The sequence below is a fragment of the Pelophylax lessonae genome (genome assembly GCF_965119305.1).
Source record: "Pelophylax lessonae genome assembly, chromosome: 4".
NCBI lineage: Eukaryota > Metazoa > Chordata > Amphibia > Anura > Ranidae > Pelophylax > Pelophylax lessonae.
In genome coordinates this window covers 617,108,090-617,129,897 of record NC_138771.1, presented here as the reverse complement: position 1 = coordinate 617,129,897, position 21,808 = coordinate 617,108,090, and the positions used below count along the sequence as shown (strand labels likewise).

At 46.0% G+C, this 21,808-nt stretch overlaps 1 protein-coding gene across 1 annotated transcript in view; it reads left to right on the top strand.

Moving 5' to 3' along the window:
• Positions 1 to 21,808, top strand: part of ARRB2 (arrestin beta 2) — a 150,824-nt gene that overhangs the window by 59,717 nt on the left and 69,299 nt on the right. The window contains exons 2-4 of the mRNA XM_082254649.1: positions 3,606 to 3,636; positions 4,108 to 4,168; positions 19,596 to 19,640. Of these exons, the coding sequence (XP_082110775.1) occupies positions 3,606 to 3,636; positions 4,108 to 4,168; positions 19,596 to 19,640 (137 nt within the window). The remainder of the gene's footprint in view (positions 1 to 3,605; positions 3,637 to 4,107; positions 4,169 to 19,595; positions 19,641 to 21,808) is intronic.

The window sequence follows — 21,808 nt, the reverse complement described above, 5'->3', positions numbered from 1 at the left end:
CCTGTTGCTTCAAAGGGGCGATTGTCCTGGTTCTGACTTGAGAAAGTTTTCAGGGTTTTTACTCAAACCTGTTTACAGTTCCCAGGAAGGAAGTCAAGGTGCGTCCAATCCTGGACCTCAAGGCACTGAATTGCTTTGGGCGGGTGCAGAAGTACAGGATAGAGTCCATTCGCACGGTGGTGGCGTCCCTGCATTAGGGGTATTTTCTTGCCTCGTTCGATATCAAGGATGCTTACCTTCACATTCCCAATATGTGCCAGTCACCAGCGCTTCCTCCACTTTGCCCTTGGAGAGGAGCATTATCAGTTTGTGGCGTTACTCTTTGGTTTGGCCTCTGCTCCTCGGGTTTTCACAAAAGTGTTAGCCCCAGCGCTAGCATTGTTACAGCAATAGTAGATCGAAGTTCTGCGCTACTTGGACGACCTCTTCTGCGATCGGAATCTCCTACTGCTCTGGTGGAAAACCTGGAAATCCCCATACGAACTCTGAGGGAGTTCGACTGGATTCTGAATTTTCAGAAGTCTGCTCTGGTTCCGTCTACAAATCTGGAATAACTGGGTCTGACTCTGCACTCTGCCTTAGCCAGAGTGCTCCTTCCTCTGGACTAACTCTAGAAATTACACGCTGCAATTTGTCTCCTGCTGTCCAGCTAATGGTCATCCCTCCGTACTTTCATTTGAGTGCTAGGCCTGATAGTGTCTATCTTCAAGGCAGTTCCGTTTGCACAGTTTCATGCGCGGTATGAAAAGGGAGATTCTGGCCAAATGGGACAATACTGCGCAGTCTCTGGACAATCAGATCCGGCTGAGCCGGGGGAACGAAGACGTCCCTGAAATGGTGGCTTCGTTCTCCGGCGCTTCAGCCGGGCAAATCCTTCCTCCCCTTGTATTGGACAGTTGTCACCACAGATGCCAGCCTGTCTGACTGGGAAGGCGTCCTCGGCAAGCATTCTGCTCAGGGGTTCTGGACGCTGGAAGAGTCCAGATTCCCGATCAATGTCTTGAAACTCAGAGCGATCAGACTGTGTCTGGCTCATTGGATGGATCGTCTTCAGAGTTGTCCAGTGCGCATTCAATCAGACCATGCCACGGCCGTGGCATATGTCAATCAGCAAGGGGGCAGAAGAACTGTCCTGGCGGCTCTGGAGGTAGCCGGCATTCTAAGGTGGGCAGAACGGTTCGTTCCAGCCCCCTCCGCCATACACATTCCTGGGGGTGGAAACTTGGCAGGCGGGCTACCTCAGTGGGCAGGCGTTGGAACAAGGGGAGTGGTCCCTTCATCCGCAGGTGTTTCATCCATGTGTCTCTAGTGAGGGACCCCCGAGGTGGATCTGTTGGTGTCTCGGCTCAACAGAAAGGTGCAGAGTTTTGTGGCTCAGTCACGGGATCCTCTGCCACAGACGTGCTAGTGGCCCTGTGTGGTCAGTATCGTCTGATTTACGCTTTCCCTCCTCTCAAGCTTCTGCCAAGATTTCTATGAAGCGGAAGGGATTCTGGTCATCTTAGTGGCTTGGGACTAGCCTATGCCGATCTGGTGCGTCTGGTCACCAACGTTCCTCTGAAGCTTCCTCTCAGGGAGTATCTGCTGTCTCAAGGACCGATCTTCCATCCTGCTTTACAGTCGCTGGTTTTGACGGCTTGGCTGTTGAACGCCAGGTGCTGATGGAAAGAAGTTAAGGAAGTCAGTGACTCCAACGCTGTTAAAAGCTAGGAAATCTACTTCTACTTCTAGGAAGATCTACCATCGTACGTGGAAGGCATACATTGCATGGTGTGAGTCTCTTGAGGTTCATCCTTGCTCCTTCTCGTGGCTCAGATCATGACCTTTCTTCAACGGGAGGTTGAACAGAAATTGACCTTGAGTACCATCAAGGACCAGGTGTTGGCTTTGGCAGTCGTCTTTCAACGACCCTTGGCCACACACTCCCTTTCTTCAGGGTGTCTAACATTTGGTTCCTCCAGTGCGGTCTCCGTTGCCGCCTTGGGACCTCAATTTGGTGCTTTTTGGTCCTCCAGAAGCTTCCCTTTGATTAATGTTTGGGAGATTCCCTTGCCTAAGCTGTCTCAGAAGGTGGCTTTTTTGGTGGCTGTCACCTCTGCACGCAGGGTGTCTCCTGTGCCTTTCGTCATCAGGCGTCAGTGACGCAGGTTTGGAAGGTGGCCACCTGGTCATCGGTGCACACTTTCATAAAGTTCTATAAAGTGGATGTGTTGGCATCTGCAGATGCTTCTTTTGGCTGCAAGGTTTTGCAGGCTGCTCTTTAGAGGATCTGATCCTCTTTTGAGGGTGTATTGTTTGTTTTTTTTTTTTTTTTCTGGTGGGATGCAGTTGTTTTGGTTGAGCTGCTGTTGGCTATTTAGCCTTGGGGATTTTTCTTTTCTTTTTTTTTCTCACCCCTCATGTTTAACACTGGTTTGAGACGTCCAAATGGTTATGAAGATCAAGAGTTGTGTCCGCCAATGAACGAAAGAAATACATGGGATTTTTGACTTACCGTAAAATCCATTTCTCTGATGATCATGGATAGGGGTGCAACGATCCGACTTTTTTTGTCCCGATACCGATATCTGGCATTGTTCATCTGCCGATAGCGGTACTAATCCGGAACTACACACACAAAGTATGCGGCTGCAGTGCAGAGCAAAGCCGCTACTTCGTGTGTATGGCTCCTCCATTCACAGGCGGAGTGCATCTGATATCACTCCGCCTGTGAGCTGGACCTATACAGGAAGTAGCGGCTCTGTGCAAGTAAGGGACGGCTGAGCCGGGCTCGGCAGACACCACGGTAGGTTCTGCTGCAAGAAAACCGGATCGGCCCGTGGATCTGGTAATGTTACCGATTCCACCTATCCAGCTATTGTGGCAGTATCGGCGCCGATATCCGATGGTAATATCGGATCGGTGCATCCCTGTTCATGGATGGACACAGCACCCACCCCTCTGGAGTTGTAATTCTTCTGATACTAAAAAAAAACAACTGAGTACCTATAGCAGACAGAGGGAGTATACTCCCTGGTACTGCCCATAGGCGTAGCCAGATTCTTTTTCTGCCTAGTGTCCTACTCCTGTAGGTGGCAGTATAACCCAATGGTTATGAAGATCAGGAGCTGTGTCCGTCAATGAACGAAAGAGAAATTAATATTTCTGCTTTGAGTAAAGGGTGGCAAACCAAATATTTTTGACTTGGGGACTCCAGTGAGCTGGATGTGAGCTTACATTCCTGGGTCACTTCCTGCAAAAAAAAAAAAAAGACAACGCTGTAATGCATCAGAGAAAAGGATTTTACAGTATATAAAAAAATCTATTTTTTTTTTTTTTGTACTGTCCCAATAAATGTGCATGTCTGTTGTCTATTACTTGTGAGCCTTTTTTTCCAGTAATGCAAGTCCCTGTATGCCTGGCATCTATGTGGAGCAGGAATTCCATTGCTGGTTAATGATCATTGATCTCTATAGATCCTACATTTTTTTTTTATTTTTTTTTTTATTTTTGGTCTCTCCTGAAACAGAAATAGAACATGGGAAGGATGTGAAAGCATAACAGTTTGTTAAAGACCTAAGAATGTACAATGCAACAGCTTTTAATTGTCTTTTTTTTTTTTTCAGAGTATTTAAGAAATCCAGCCCAAACTGCAAGGTGAGTGACTATGTCCTAGTATCCTGTAACTTCCAGCATGCATGGAAAGGCAAGGGTTAAGGTGCCATGTGTAGAGAAGCAGGGGTTAAGGTACTGTTTGTGTCACCATAGTTGCTGCGGCCCCTGTCCTCCACCAATCACTGGTGTAAGTGTGTCTCTTGGGGCCAGAAGCATCTCCCTGAGGTGTGAAGGGTATAGGGAGATGCAAACATAGGAAGACTTAGAGATGCAAGCAATGCAGGCTGGAGAGGAGGCTGACAATGTGGACCTGTCCGATTTGGAACGGATCCGCTGTGATATACCCCACGGCATCACCGTCTACAAGAAACAAATGCGCAATGTGGTAATGAGGGTCGGGGGATCGTAGAGGGGACACTGCTCAGTAGGAAGGGGGGGAAAGAATTATTGCTGCTTAAGAATTCTGGGACTGAACCTTTAATTAAAGTGTATTTTTTTTTTTCTTCCCGTCAGCTCACAGTGTACCTGGGAAAGCGAGATTTTGTGGATCACCTAGATCGCGTGGAACCAGTTGGTAAGTGCTCGATCGAATGCAGTTCACTGTATAACTTTTTCTTGTAGTTATTAGAAGATTATTTTACTTTTATACACTTACCCTTTAATTCTAGTTTTATACTCACCTGTCCGCACACCTGCCAGGGGAATGCTGTGTCTATCATGCATCCCATCTAGACTGCCTCTTCATAGCAATGGATGCAAATCTCCAGCATGTGTGCAGAAATAGTTTGCGGCTGGCAGGGTGGCGGCTGTGCAAAATACTTTCCTAGGGGGAGGGGGTTTGTAAGGTGACACCATGAGGGCAACTGTCTTTTTTTTTTTTTTTTTCATGAGGGCAACTTTTTAATTTTTGCGAGTTTTCTTTAACCACTTAAGCCCCGGAAGATTTTACCCCCTTCCTGACCAGGGCCTTTTTTGCGATTCGGCACTGCGTGACTTTAAAGGACAATTGCGCGGTCGTGCGATGCTGTACCTAAACGAATTTGACGTCCTTTTTTCCCCACAAACAGAGCTTTCTTTTGGTGGTATTCGATCACCTGTGCGATTTTATTTTATTTTTTTTGATCATGCGCTATAAATGAAAAAAGAGCGTCAATTTTGCAAAAATAGCAATATTTTTCACATTTTTTTTTTCTATGAAATTTCCCCCCCCAAAAAATGTAAAAATCTAATTTTTTTAAAATTTTTGGCCAATTTGTTTTCTGCTACCTATGTTTGGTAAAAAAAATCACAATAAGCGTATTTTGATTGGTTTGCACAAAAGTTATTGCGTTTACTAACTACGGGAAAGATTTCTGTCATTTTTGGTGTGTTTTTTTTTTAACGAGTAATGGCGGCGATCTGCGATTTTTTTTTTTTTTTTTTTTTTTTTTTTTTTTTAATGCGACATTGCGGCGGACAGATTGGACCCTTGACTGACATTTTTGACACTTTTGGGGATACCAGTGACATTACTGCAGTAATCAGTGCTATATATATGCACTGTTACTGTAAAAATGACACTGGCAGGGAAGGGGTTAATGTATGCCTGGTGCTTACTAACGTGTGTGGGGGGAGGTGACTGAGTGACACAGGGACAGATCGCATGTTCAGCAATGCTGAACCCTGCAATCTGACCCTGCCTGTCACTTAGGAGATCCGCCCACTCTGTTTACACAAGCAGGCGGATCTCTACAAACTCGATTCCCCGATGATCGGGGAAGAGCAGCGGCGATCACCGCCGCTCCTCCCCTGGCCCGACTCCCGCTGTGACTGAATACAGAAGGGGAGTGTCTGACGACGTAGGTCTACGTCGTCAGACCTACAAGAGCCACTTTGCCGCAGTAGAGCTCTAGTGAGCAGACGGCAAGTGGTTAAGAGCCCGTTCACCTTGAGGCGACATGACTTTGGGGGGCGACCTGTGAAGTCGCATGCACCGCTGTGCACCGCGACTTCGGCGCAACTTGCAGAGACTTTGCATAATGGAAGTCTATGCAAGTTGCTCCGAGGTCGACCCAAAGTAGTACAGGACCCTTTTTCTAAGTCGGAGCGACTTGTGTCGCTCCTATTAGAACGGGTCCTGTGCTACTCAATGGACCGCGACATACCGCGACTTGTCAGGCTGACAGGTCGCGCTAATGTAAATGGGCTCTTATGGACAACAGCACATTTTTGCTTTAAAATGTTATATTGTAGTGAGCCAAGCAAATATAAATCCTATACCTTTTTTTTTTTTTTTTGACAGTCCCTTAGCTGGAATACTGTGGGTGGAGAGAGGTGGGCAGGCTCTGGAGGAGGATTTCATCTAAAGGAGTTTTTTTCAGTTAAATTTTAAGCTTTATTCAAACTTGTGGTAGCTTACATACACAAGGCAATCTATACCATATCCAAGCAGGTTTGACCCCCAAAATCTAGTGTGATGCTGGTTTGAAAGATGGGTTCAGGCACAGTATAGTCAGACTTGGGAATTGTGCGCATCAGCTGGAGGTGTAGGCGATAGAAGCCTGCTCGGGTCCAGCACAGTGTAAGCACAGGCCAGCCTTGAGGGGGTTCAATCATGCTTGGGCAGGGTACAAGGAAAACCTAAAAACAACAATATCTATCCGGCGCTCGAGTGGTATGTGGGAAGGTGAATCTTCTAGGCGGTTTTATGACACAAATGAAGTGGTCTTTCTGCCCCTCTCAGGACCAAGGGTATCCAAAAGGCACTACAAGAAAACAACAAGAGAAGGGCGCGCCGACCTTGTGCATTACCACTTAAAAGTTTATTAAAATCAAAGAAGGGTAGCGTACAATATACTCACAAACGTAGCATATGAACAAGCATATAGGAAATGGGCACCGCTCGCTTCCAGGACACTTCTCTACTGCTGGATAGCGTGATGGCATCCTTAAAACCTGATGTGGCTTGCGCGTTTCGAGGGAAAGTGGCGGTTTTGGCTCTGAGGAAGAGGGTCCTCCCTCGAAACGCGTAAGCCACATCAGGTTTTATAATTTTAGGCCAATTTGTATTCTGCTACATATTTTTGGTAAATCCCAATAAGCGTATTTTGATTGGTTTGTGCAAAAGTTATCGCGTCTACAAACTAGGGGAAAGATTTATGTCATTTTTATTTATTTTTACTAGTAATGGCGGGGATCTGCAATTTTTAGCATGACTGCGACATTACGGCGGACAGATTGGACCCCTAACTGACATTTTTAACACACTTGGGGGGACCAGGGACATTACTACAGTAATCAGTGCTAAAAATATGTACTTCTACTGTAATAATGACACTGGCAGGGAAGGGGTTAACACCAGGGGCGATCAAAGGGTTAATTGTGTCCCTAGGGGGTATTTTTCAACTGTGGGGGGGGGGGGTGGATGGGCTTGCTGCATGAACAGACACCTGTGTTTCTAAATAAGAGGGACACAGGATCCCTGTGTTCATTACTGACAGAACAGTGGTCTGCCTTGTTTACAACAGCAGACCGCCGTTCTGTCTCCACGGGGAGTGATCGCGGCCCCCGGACACGCTTATTGGCTCCCCCTGTAGCCAATTGGCGCGTGCTCACGGCCCCGTGAAATGACATACAGTTACGTCGTTTTGCGGGACAGAGCCGACCTGCCGCAGTATATGTACTGCTGACGGCCGGCAAGTGGTTAGTAGGTTCAATACCTAGCACCTACCTGACTCCTGTCACTAACCCAGCACTGTGTTGGCTGCAGCACCTCTCCTCCCACTAACTGAGGGCAGTGGGAGGCTAAGGCTCTGGTTTTTGTCAGTCAAACTCCTGTGAGGAGGTGGCTTATGACGCTGTGTGTCTATGGATGCACACAGCCTGGCTCAGGAGCGTGTATGCAGGATTGCCTCTTTAGCACCCAGCTTGCTAAGGAGGTGCCCACAGGATGGAGGCATGGACAAGCGCTGGTGGGAAACTGCTGGAAGAATCGGTAAGGGACCTTTTCTCTGGAATATCTTTGCACAGATCAGATAAGTATAAGCTCTTCTCCTAACACAAAAAAAAAAAAACCTTTCACTTTGCCTTTAGGTTGCAAGGGTGAGAGATTTGTATTTATACTGACCAAATGATGGAACCCCAGTACAATATTAGAAATGCTCTTGCTTGCCTTTTTGTTAAGATAGACTATAGGCATGAAACTGTGTAAACTGCTACTGATCTCAGATGCCTGGGAATATTTACGCTTAGATTAATCCTTATGGGTGGATGCTTATTGGCTAGTTATATCTCTTGGGATCTCCAGCGGCATGGTCTCCTGACATTTTAAATCTGAATACCAGGCAAACAGCTAAACACACACATGAAATACATGTATGGGAGCTGTCGGGGCCGGTGCTAGACTTTTCTGCACCCTAGGCAAGACCAGCTACTTGCACATCCCCCCCCAAAAAAAAAAAAAAAATTTTTCCCTTCCTGTACACAAGCAACCCTTTTAACCATACACTCCCCTTCCTCTATACACTTCACCCTTTAATCCTACACCCCCCTTCATATACACACTGCCCCCCTTTAACCCTACACCCCCCTTCATATACACACTGCCCCCTTTAACCCTACACCCCCCTTCATATACACACTGCCCCCTTTAACCCTACACCCCCCCTTCATATACACACTGCCCCCCTTTAACCCTACACCCCCCCTTCATATACACACTGTCCCCCTTTAACCCTACACCCCCCTTCTTAAACACACTGCCCTCCTTTAACCCTGCACCCCCCTTCATATACACACTGCCCTCCTTTAACCCTGCACCCCCCATCGTATACACACTGCCCCCTTTTAACCGCCCACACCACTTCATATACAAAGTGCTCCCCTCTCTAGAGGTGACATCTACTGGGGATGAGGAGGGAGGAATTTGGCACTGGCCATGGCTGCGCCCTAAGCGGCAGTCGCCCTAGGCGGCCGCCCAGTTTGCCTAGTGGTAGCACCGGCCCTGGGAGCTGTTTTACTTGCAAAAATATTTGGTGTTCCATCTAGGGTAGAGTAATGACGTGGAAATCTTACCTTATTCCTTGCTCTTTTGGTTTCTGGCACTCTTCTCTTTTCTCTGATGCTCTGAGTTGTGGATGGACCCTCGCATTCCTCCATTAGAATGCAGAGCTAAAGGTCCAGCATTGTATTGATGATATTGTCGTCCTGCAGCTACTGTCTAGAACACCAAAGAGAAGAAGATTCAGGTACCGCCCCTCCTCTCCTTTCCTCTCCCCTTGTTCACAGGACACCTTGTATTCTGTCAACAAATACTAAGTTTTTAGTGAATGGACAAGGGGAGATGAATTTGAAGAACGAATGACTCAGTCCTTCACTGTATGGGCGCTGTACTGTATCTAGAGCAATGTTCATTTCATCAACCTGTTCATGAGTGGCCTTTTTTACGGTGACGAAAAGTACATCACGTTTTCTTCCACTGATGAAAATTATGATGAAAATGAATTCTGTTTTGTGTTAATGAATGAAAAAAAGGAAAGGAAAATGTGAGGGAGGGACACTTACACTCGTGAACTTTTATGGAGCTCTGCCTGTATAGAGCCAGTGAGTGAAAGTCAATAACCTGCTTACTACTTAGCAGTGAGCAATGTGCAGCATTACCGGTCTCCAACGACCATCCAGAGCAGCTCTGTGCATTACAGGCCTTCCTACGAGAGTCCCAACTCATGACTATCCAGAGCACTGTGAGTTTTTACATTACAAGCCTCCCTTCAGACCACCGTCCAGAGCACTGTGTGCAATACAGGCCTCTCTTCAGACTATCATCCAGAGCATTGTGCAGCATTACAGGCCTCCCCTCAGTCCACCATCCAGAGCACTGTGCAGCATTACAGGCCTCCCGTCAGTCCACCATCCAGAGCACTGTGCAGCATTACAGGCCTCCCCTCAGTCCACCATCCAGAGCACTGTGCAGCATTACAGGCCTCCCCTCAGTCCACCATCCAGAGCACTGTGAGTTTTTACATTACAAGCCTCCCTTCAGACCACCGTCCAGAGAACTGCGTGCATTACAGGCCTCCTCTCACTCCACCATCCAGAGCACTGTGCAGCATTTCAGGCTCCCCTCAGTACACCATCCAGAGCACTGTGCGGCATTACAGGCCTCCCCTCAGTCCACCATCCAGAGCACTGTGCAGCATTACAGGCCTCCCCTCAGTCCACCATCCAGAGCACTGTGAGTTTTTACATTACAAGCCTCCCTTCAGACCACTGTCCAGAGAACTGTGTGCATTACAGGCCTCCTCTCACTCCACCATCCAGAGCACTGTGCAGCAGTACAGGCCTCCCCTCAGTCCACCATCCAGAGCACTGTACAGCATTACAGGCCTCCTCTCACTCCACCATCCAGAGCACTGTGCAGCAGTACAGGCCTCCCCTCAGTCCACCATCCAGAGCACTGTACAATCTGAATTAATGGAAGTATGCATGTGCCATAGCAGTGGGATCCTCCTAAAACACTGGAAATCGCTGTAGAAGGCACTACTATACTGATTGCTGCTGGTTTCTGGATCCCGTATCTGTAATTGCACTTTCTCAGCACGTACACCATTCAAAAAACTCTTTGCATTGCATTATGAAAGCAAAACATTCGCTGATTGGACGTGATGGATATTGTGACATCACCGCCGTGCCTCTCCAATTAGGGAAAGCTTTGGATTCACTATAAAATGCAAATTGTTTTGTCAAGTACAGTGCAGGGCCAGTAGTCACCCATCCTGAGCGAGTGACCTCCCTGTGTTCAGGGCAACTCCTGTGCACTGAACCCGGAAGCTACTGGAGATGACTTTAGTAAGTGGTGCCTACTACAGTGACTTCCATGGAGATCATCCAGGTAAGACATACAGTATCTGACAAAAGTGAGTACACCCCTCACATTTTTGTAAACATTTTATTGTACCTTTTCAATAAAATATTGTATCTTTTCATGTGACAACAATGAAGAAATGGCATTTTGCTACAATATAAAGTAAAATGCAGTGTAAATTTGCTGTCCCCTCAAAATAACTCACACAGCCATTAAAGTCCAAACCGCTGGCAACAAAAGTGAGTACACCCTAAGTGAAAATGTCCAAATTGGGCCCAATTGGCAATTTTCCCTTCCCAGTGTCATGTAACTCATTAGTGTTACAAGGTCTCGGTGTGAACGGGGAGTAGGTGTGTTCAATTTTGTGTTATCACTCTCACTCTCTCATACTGGTCACTGGAAGTTCAACATGGCACCTCATGGCAAAGAACTCTGAGGATCTGAAAAAAAAATAAGTTTTGTCCTACATAAAGATGGCCTAGGCCAGTGATGGTGAACCTTGGCACCTCAGAGGTTTTGGAACTACATTTCACATGATGCTCAGGCAGTGTAGTTGGGCATCATGGGAAATGTAGTTTCAAAACATCTGGGGTGCCAAGGTTCACCATCACTGGCCCAGGCTAGGCTATAAGAAGATTGCCAAGACCCTGAAACTGAGCTGCAGCACGGTGGCCAAGACCATACAGAGGTTTAACAGAACAGGTTCCACTCAGAACAGGCCTTGCCATGGTCGACCAAAGAAGTTGAGTGCACGTGCTCAGCGTCATATTCAGAGGTTGTCTTTGGGAAATAGATATACGAGTACTGCCAGCATTGCTACAGAAGTTGAAGGGGTGGGGGGGTCCGCCTGTGGGCTTTTCAGATCTGCTTTGGATGTTCTAGCGGGGTTTAACACCGCAGATTCAATTGTATTCTGCGTACTTCCTGTTTTTTTTGGAATAATTTGTTGCCATAGCCTACGATTTGGCAATAAACTAACCCAAATGGATTTTTACATGTCACATGAAAAGATGGAATAAAATATTCACAAAAATGTGAGGGGTGTACTCACTTTTGTGAGATACTGTATACTTAGTGTCACTATATACTGGCCTAAAGTACCTATTCAAAGGTATCCATGCCTGGAATTAGGCTATAAAGGAGTTGTAAAGGCAGAAGGCTTTTTTATCCTATTGCATTCTATGTATTAAGGTAAAAGCCTTCTGTTTGTAGCAGTCGGCCCAGCACCCCCTTATACTTACCTGAGCCCCATCTCTATCCAGCTCCTGATTAGCTGAGACACAGCAGCGATGCCATTGGCTCCTGCTGCTGTTAATCAAAGTCAGCCAATCAGGAGAGAGAGGGGGTGGGGCTGAACAACCGCTCTGTGTCTGAATGGACACACGGAGCTGCAGCTTGGCTCTGGTGCCCCCATAGCAAGCTGCTTCCTGTGGGGGCACTCGACAGGAGGGAGGGGCCAGGAGCACCGAAGAAGGACCCGAGAAGAGGAGGATCTGGGCTGCTCTGTGCAAAACCAACTGCACAGAGGAGGTAAGTATTATATGTTTGTTTTATTTAGAAAAAAATGAGACTTTGCAATCAAAGGGAGTCTAAACAAAACGGCAGGAAATGGCTGTGTGACGCCTAATATCACAGAGGTGGAAAGAGGGCAATAAGAGAAGAGTGGAAGTAGGATTATGGAGAGTCTGGCGACATGAAAGGAAAAGGGTTTACTGGACAGAGTACAGGAGGTATTCCTACTTGACGTTGGCGTTCTGCATTGAACCTCTTATCCCTGAGGAGAGGTGGCATCTGGAAGGAGGATTGCTTGCATTGGGAATATGCCTTGTGGCTGCTGCAGATGCTCATCTGTTATTGTGAGCACCAGCTGAGCTCTGTGCCGCAGGCTTAAGTCAACCCATGAATGGCCGCTGTGTTTTCTGGATTTGTGGGTTCTTCTTTATCCTAAGCTTGTCAGGCAGACTTCTCATTTTTAGTTACTCATTTATGCCTCTTCTATTGTTAAAACCTCTGTGTATCCTCCTTTTTATACATCGCAGTAAATAAAAGGTTAAAAAGGCCAGCCACTTTGAAGGCGGCTTTCTATGGGGACACCTGCTGAAGAGGAGGAGCCTGAAGCACCGGCGGGGGACACTAGAAGGAGTGGATCAGGACTGCTCTGTGCAAAACCATTGCACAGAGCAGGGAAGTATAACCTGTTTTTATTTGAATTCGAATTTAATAAAATGAAGCTTCAGCCCCGGTTCACACTTGTGCGTGTGCGGGGTTCGCATGTAATGTCGGAGCGCACTGCTCCGACATTACATGTGATCGGCTGTGCGGTGCGAGTTTAGCCATACACTTTGTATGGATAAATTCGCACCGCAGCCGCACCAAACACGCACAGGGACCCTTTTTGGAAGCCGCATCAGGATCGGATCGCACAGCGGTTCACACTTGTGCGATCCGATCCTGTGCGAACTGCATGATCGCACTGCGATATGCGATCAAACTGGGGGTGTCGTTAAGATTACATTGACACCCCCCAGCGTATCGCATATGGCAGTGTGAACTGCCGGGGGTGCGTGTGCGATGCGGGAACAGGCTGCGGATTCGTAGCCTTCCCGCACTCGCATAAGTGTGAACCGGGGCTTAATATCACGTTGAAGCAGACATTCAGTCATTTTTTTTCATCTTTCCACCTAATAAATTCTCTGCCCTTGTTTTACACATTTTTGTTTGCCAGTAAAGACCTTATACAGCCCACTTTCTCTTTTCTGTCTGGTGGTCATTGGCCTAGGGCGGCAAATGACATCATGCACAGCTCTCTCTCTAACTCTTGTGAGAGTTTGCCAGCAAGGGAGGAGGGATGAGTCATAGGAAAGCAAATGAGAGCTGCAAAGCTGGAGGGGGCTGGATGAGGGTGGAGATAACAGGAGACTTCTGGGATCCATGAGAAATGTGCAGGCAAGCAGTGGTGTGGGTGTGAATGTATTGGTGATCGACTGATATCGTTTTTTTAATGCCGATACCGATATTTTGGTCATCAGATATCGGCCGATATTTTTGGAAATTTTCATTTTTTTTTTATTTATTTATTTTTTTCCCAGGTACTCCTTGTGGAGGGATCTGGGGGTCTAAAAGACCCCAAACCCCTTCTCGGCACTGAAAAGCATTCAAAACGGCATGTTTGGCTGTTTTGATGTTTTGAATGCTGTCATTATTTTTAATTTGCCGCCAGTACCCGGAAGTGATGTCATGACATCACTTCCGGGTTTTTTACATGGAGACCCGATCAGAGCCTAATGAGGCTTTGATCGGGTCTTCGGCGGCTGTGCAGGTAGGATGCCCGGGTCTCCCGGTAGGATGGGAGACCTGGGCGAGTCGCGGAAGGTTGCAGGAGGGGGGGGACGTCTCAGCCGCATCGGTTGTCATTACAAGACAGCTGACCGTCGGCTATGGATGCCGGTACCGGGGTGATGCCTCTAGCTGCAGGCATCACTCCAGTACAGCACTTTACTGAAATATCGGCAATATCTGTACCCTCCGGGGCCGACTCCGATATATCGGGGAAAGTGCATATCGGGAGGAGACCACAGAAGGATCACATAAGGTTCTTCATGGGATTGGACACAGAAATCTTTGAGCAGATGCAGTGGGAGGAGACCACAGAAGGATCACACAAGGTTCTTCATGGGATTGGACACAGAAATCTTTGAGCAGATGCAGTGGGAGGAGACCACAGAAGGATCACATAAGGTTCTTCATGGGATTGGACACAGAAATCTTTGAGCAGATGCAGTGGGAGGAGAGCACAGAAGGATCACATAAGGTTCTTGATGGGATTGGTCACAAATCTTTGAGCAGATGCAGTGGGAGGAGACCACAGAAGGATCACATAAGGTTCTTGATGGGATTGGACACAGAAATCTTTGAGCAGATTCTGTGGGAGGAGAGCACAGAAGGATCATATAAGGTTCTTGATGGGATAGGACACAGAAATCTTTGAGCAGACGCAGTGGGAGGAGACCACAGAAGGATCACATGAGGTTCTTCATGGGATTGGACACAAAGCTTTGAGCAGATGCAGTGGGAGGAGACCATAGAAGGATCACATAAGGTTCTTGATGCGATAGGACACAGAAATCTTTGAGCAGACGCAGTGGGAGGAGACCACAGACGGATCACATAAGGTTCTTGATGGTATTGGACACAGAAACCTTTGAGCAGATGCAGTGGGAGGAGACCACAGAAGGATCACATAAGGTTCTTGATGGGATTGGACACAGAAATCTTTGAGCAGATGCAGTGGGAGGAGACCACAGAAGGATCACATAAGGTTCTTCATGGGATTGGACACAGAAATCTTTGAGCAGATGCAGTGGGAGGAGACCACAGAAGGATCACACAAGGTTCTTCATGGGATTGGACACAGAAATCTTTGAGCAGATGCAGTGGGAGGAGACCACAGAAGGATCACATAAGGTTCTTCATGGGATTGGACACCGAAATCTTTGAGCAGATGCAGTGGGAGGAGACCACAGAAGGATCACATAAGGTTCTTGATGGGATTGGACACAGAAATCTTTGAGCAGATGCTGTGGGAGGAGAGCACAGAAGGATCACATGAGGTTCTTCATGGGATTGGACACAAATCTTTGAGCAGATGCAGTGGGAGGAGACCACAGAAGGATCACATAAGGTTCTTGATGGTATTGGACACAGAAATCTTTGAGCAGACGCAGTGGGAGGAGACCACAGAAGGATCACACAAGGTTCTTCATGGGATTGGACACAGAAATCTTTGAGCAGATGCAGTGGGAGGAGACCACAGAAGGATCACATAAGGTTCTTCATGGGATTGGACACCGAAATCTTTGAGCAGATGCAGTGGGAGGAGACCACAGAAGGATCACATAAGGTTCTTGATGGGATTGGACACAGAAATCTTTGAGCAGATGCTGTGGGAGGAGAGCACAGAAGGATCACATGAGGTTCTTCATGGGATTGGACACAAATCTTTGAGCAGATGCAGTGGGAGGAGACCACAGAAGGATCACATAAGGTTCTTGATGGTATTGGACACAGAAATCTTTGAGCAGACGCAGTGGGAGGAGACCACAGAAGGATCACATAAGGTTCTTCATGGGATTGGACACAGAAACCTTTGAGCAGATGCAGTGGGAGGAGACCACAGACGGATCACATAAGGTTCTTCATGGGATTGGACACAGAAATCTTTGAGCAGATGCAGTGGGAGGAGACCACAGAAGGATCACATAAGGTTCTTGATGGTATTGGACACAGAAACCTTTGAGCAGATGCAGTGGGAGGAGACCACAGAAGGATCACATAAGGTTCTTGATGGGATTGGACACAGAAATCTGCAGGTTATGAACCGCATTGTCACTAGCTGGCTGTAAGATATGACATTGGGGTTGTGAGTCACAACTGGCTGATCAGAAATGCAAATGTTTGGACAGGTAAACCGTTGGCGTGTTTTGTGTGTTTAGCTAATTATCCAGCATTGTGTCTTTAGAAGTGAAAATATTAGGGAGATTTGTTGCTGGATTGTTGTCGTTTGTAACAGAGTTGGTGAAGATTATTATTGGCTTATTACACATCGCTGCTAGTTTGTCCCCAAATTGTACTAACTGCACTGTCATTCTTCCCTAGTGTCATTAGCCAAATGTTGCAGCCACTCCTATTGTTGTTTGCATTCATGCTTAAAAAAAAAGAAAAAAAAAAAAACTTCTCCAAGTAAACTTCCTTCTACTGTAAGGATCCTGGCACGGCCACTTTGCATGTTCTTACCCGCTTGTGTTGGGTAGATATTCAGAGAGGTCATACCAGTACACGTCCTCAAAGTGAGTGCTATGTGGGAGCGTCTGCCTAATATAATCCTTCAATCAGTCTCATTGTGGCTATAAGACGCCATGCACCTCCTAGCATACGTATCTTGCCATACCAGGTGTACTCTTTTATACATCGATCAGCCATACCTTTATGACCACCCACCTAAAAGAGTAGGTCTCCCTTTTGCCTCCAAACCAGCCCTGACCTATTGAGGTATGGACTCCACTAGACCTCTGAAAGTATGCTGTGATGTCTCGCACCAAGCTGTCCATAGCAGATCCTTTAAGTTCTTTAGGCTGTGCGGTGGGGCTCTCATGGATCAGACTTGTTTTGCCAGCACATCCCACAGATGCTTGGTTGGTTTGAGATCTGGAGAACTTGGAGACAGAGTCAACACCTTTTTAAATTCGTGTCAAACCATTCTTGAACCATTTTTGCAGTGTAGCAGGTTGAATTATCCTTCTAAAAGAGGCCACTGCCTTCAGGGAATAACATTTCCATGAAGTGGTGTACTTGGTCACCAACAATGTTTAGTAGGTGGTACATGTCAAGTAACATCCTTGTGAATGGCAGGTTTCCCAGCAGAACATTGCCCAAAGCATCACACGGTCTCCTCCAGCCTGCCTTCTTCCCATACTGCATCCTGGTGCCATCTCTTCCCAAGGTAAGTGACGCACGCACACCTGGCCATCCACATAATGGAACAGAAAACCGATTCATTAACAGGTCACCTTCTTCCGTTGCTCTGTGGTCCAGTTCTGATGTTCAAGTGCCCATTGTAGGCACTTTTGGATGTGGTCAGGGGTGGCCAGGGGTCAGCATGGGCACCCTGACCAGTCTGCGGCTCGGAAGCCCCATACGCAGCAAACTGTGTTCATTTTTTTCTTGCTTTCAACACCTCAATTTCGGGCACAATATGTCTACTTGCTGCTTTTAATCTATCCCATCCACTTTTCAGATGCCATTGTAATGCGATATAAAGGGGGGGGGGGGGGGGGTTGTAATGCGCTTCAGGGATATAGGTTAAAATAATTTAACTACAGTCCATATAATAAGTTTACAAAGTGCTGCTATGCATATCTTCTGATCCAGGGCAATAGTGCAAATAAGTGTCACTAGGTATAAGTCAATAAATATAAAGTGCTAGTGTGTCTAAATCACAATATTCAATTAATATACATAAATCTAAATATAAGGTGCTTGTGTGTCTATATCAAACTAGAAAGTGCTTGTCTTAATTAAAGTGAATCTGTGCATCCTATAATGGATAATGGTGTTCCGTGTCTATTAGTGCCAGTGTCTTCCTCTTATAAACACCTGCTATTCCTTATAGTGATAATACACTTATTTTCCATCCAAATAAAATCAAATTAACAGTAGATAGTGTCCAATCCAGATGGTGAAAAAAAAAAAAATGTGTGTGTGTGTATGTGTGTATGTGTATATATATATATATATATATATATATATATATATATATATATATATATATATATATATATATATATATACCATTGTAACAGATCCCCAATACTTGGACCAAGTATTTCTGTCTTAGGTCCCCAGAATCTCAAGTGATGCAGTCCTGGCCCCTCAATTCCCCCCAAACATCAGCCTCCAGCTTGATGAAGGTTAAAACAAATGACACTTTATTCACCAACTCAACTTCCAATATATATCCAGTTTTAGGAGCTTGATTACATCATGCAAATGTATTGGATACAGATTATATATATATATATATATATATATATATATATATATATATATATATATATATATATATATATATATATATAAATAAAGATAGGTGATTCGCAGTGCGGGTTATCTTCCTCCACCTTTAATCTCCATGGTTCGAATTTATTTCAGTGATCTCACTTCTAGGTGTACTAAATGCTCACCTCAATGAGGTCAATAATACGCCTGTATCACTTAACCTAAACTGGCCGTGGCTCCTTTTACTCCTTGTCCCAGCGTAGTTCCAACTCCTTCAGGGGGAATCACACCCTCTCCTGGTATCAGTCGGTCCTTTTCCTGGGTGTGGTGTTCTTATGGGGGCTTTTCTATGGGTTCCTCCGGGTTCGTGTCTTTAGCTAATTCCTCTGCTTCTTAGGGCTCATCAAAATAAAGGGGCCATCATGGTGTAGTATATTTATTAAAGCTTTTCATTGAAAAAACATCGCAAACTTACATTTTAAAACCGCTATTTTCTGTGTGTTGCTGAACGCCATGGGAGCTCCGTCCCGTTCCGTCACGTCACTTCTGGGTTTCCTACGCGTTGCGTCACGATACCACGTGACTTTCTCAGGGGATTGGCCAATAGAGGAGGTAACGTGCTGTTTATGTTGGCGGAGCCGGAAATACTTTAGACGCCATATTTGAAGATTTATAGGATGCACAGATTCACTTTAAATAATACAAGCACTTTCTAGTTTGGTATAGACACACAAGCACCTTATATTTATATTTATTTATGTATATGAATTGAATATTGTGATTTAGACACACTAGCACTTTATATTTATTGATTTATACCTAGTGACACTTATTTGCACTATTGCCCTGGATTAGAAGATATGCATAGCAGCACTTTGTAAACTTATTTATTATATGGACTGTATGTAAACTATTTTGACCTATATCCCTGAAGCGCATTACAACCCCCCCTTTATATTGAGCATCTTAAACTGTTTTTTTGGTATCCGTAACTGTATATGCGCCATCATGGTGATTGGTTTTTACCCAAGATAGCGCAGGAAACACACTCTTAGAGTATATACCATTGTAATGAGATAATCAATGTTATTCATGTACCATGTCAGTGGTCATTAAGCTATGGCTGATCAGTGTATATTGAGGAGCAAGAAGCTTCTCACTAAGAGGTTGGTTTACTGAAGGCAAATAGACTGTGCACTTTGCAAGTGCAGTTGCTCCAGGGATTAGCAAATTGGGTAAATCCTTCATTTTGCAAAGAACACCCAATCGGGAGCAAGCAAAAATTAAACAGCATTTTTGCCTGCACATGATTGGATGATGGAGGTCCGCAGAGCTTCTGCTCATTTACTAAGCAACTGGAGCAACTACACTTTACAAAGTGCACAGTCTATTTATTTGCATTTTAGTAAATCAACCCTACATCACAAAAATAACAGAAAAATGTTTTATGGAAAACCTAACCTGCAAAGTTCTCTTTTTGCTTTAACCTCTATTTGTTGCAAAGACTGACGCCTGCACTGATGCCAGCCATTTCAGTTTTTTTATTGGTTTGTGTGCCAGGCTTGCACTTTATTCCTGGACTCACCCGCATTGTCTTGTTTTGCAGATGGTGTAGTTCTGGTGGATACAGATTATTTGAAGGATCGCAAAGGTAAGTCTGTTGTCTTGAAATTCTTTTTTCTGCTTTTTTATTTCACTTCCTCATCAGTCCTATTTTATCCACACGTGCCCATATTTCCCTACATGTCATTAGTCCCCAGAAAGGACTGTGTGAAGGGCACCTGCAGTGAAGGTTCTGAAGGAGATACCATGGCATCACCTAGGAGGTTAGGTTGTAGAAGGGTTATGGTTGATCTTTAAAAGTAAATTGAAAAATAAATGCGGCAGGTTTTGCTTCTTATCACTTTGCTGAAAACTGCAATTTAAAACTAAAGGCTACGTTCACATGTTAGCGTAGCGTACCGCGGGCAGAATCGCCGCGATTCTGCCCGCGATCCTGAAATCATTGCAAATCGCGGGGCGCCTGTGCGATGTTGCCGCGATTTCCGCCTGCTGAATCGCGGTAACATTGCGCAAACTAAATCGCGGGTCGCATGACGCCCAAAAAAAGTACAAGAGCTTCTTTGGGGCGTCATGCGACCTGCCATTTTGTTTGCCCGATATTACCGCGATTCGGCAGGTGGAAATCGCGGCAACATTGCACAGCGTTTGGGGTGCCATTGCAAATCAACCGCAACGCACAGGCGTCCCGCGATTTGCATTGATTTTCAGATCGTGGGCAGAATCGCGGTGATTCTGCCCGCGGTCCGCTACGCTAACATGTGAACGTAGCCTTAGGGGATTCGCCTGTCAAGGGATCCTGCGATGTGGCCCCATCCCCCCCCCCCCCCCCCCCCCAAAGCCAATTTGTCCATTGACTCGGGAGCAGCGAGGCAGGTGGGGGGGGGGGCGATGCAGATGGGGGTAAATGACGTATCTCGCTGCAGTGGGGTTAGGATAGAAGTACAGTATTGTACTCCAGAAAAGGTACAAAAGATATAGGAATAAAAAAAAAAAAAAAAAAGAATAATCCAAGAATTTGGTGGGGGATCTTTTGTTTTAAGACCTAGTATTTTTGGCTGGAAATCCACTTTAATGCTCCAGTCTTCCCTTCAGTTGGGCTCCTCTCCCGTACTGAAATTGATTACTCCCATTGCACTGCACACTGTTAGCCTCTGGCAGCTTGCATTACTAGCTGCAGCAAATCGGAGCCCTGCCACATTTTGTGGCTGGAGGATGTCCATCTTGGTCTTTCCTGCCCAGTCTTACTGTCCCAGGTTCAGCCATTTTATTTATTGGATTTCAGTTCTTTAATTTATGGAGGCTCAACCTCAGATCTCCCTGCCGGCTGCCGACATCTTCTGTCTGGCAACTTCTGGGTATTGATCCCTGGCTGTTTTAACTACTTCAAGACCCCCTAACATTTATGTTATGGGTTTGAAGTTTTTTACTGGGATTATGGCTGAAGCGATCAGCCAAAACCCGTGTTTTGCATTTATTTAATTTTTTTTTATTTTTTTTCAGCCGGTGATTCTCTTTCAGATAAGTGATCCAAGTGGCTCATTAGCAGCTGAATCACTTTTTGAAGCAGTGGGAGGGGCTGTTACCCCCCGCCAGTGTTTCTCTGGCTTACCATTCTTACCAGCCCCTGTGGTTACAGTGATTCGCACAGCAGGACACAGAGGTGAGAAGAGACCAGGCTGTCTATGATCTATCCCAGGAGGATTGGAGCAACGTCCCTTTCCATCTAGGGTGGGGATGTAAACAATTTTTTTTTTTTTTTTTTACGTTCCCTAGTAAAGGATTTGATAAAAAAAAAAAAAAAGGTTTTATCTCAGCACTTAGCAACTTACAACTTTCCTTTCTGCTGGCTCCTGCTCTCTGTGCTACTTCTCTGGACTTCTGGTCTTCACAAGAAAGAGTTAACAGTGGACAGTGCAGTCTTCCACTAGGCTTCAGGTCTGTGTGGTGGTGTTGAAGCTGCAAGGGTGGCCCCATAGTGTTCTGTAAGAGAGAGGAACCACTCTGAAACAGGAAACCTCGGGCCTGGGCTGCTGTTAGAATTCATGCAGCCATCTACAGCCTTCCTGGCTGGGTCCCCCTAGTCCTGCCTACACCATACCCACTCCCCTGGGGTGCAGTGAAACATTGACACTGACTTTACCCCCCTACGCCCTGAGAATTGGGGGGGAGGGACTCCAGTTGAAATGATGGGGCCTAGGGAAATGTAATTTAAGCCCTGGTAAGCATGTAGGAGTGGGGGTGTGATCTAGTAAAATC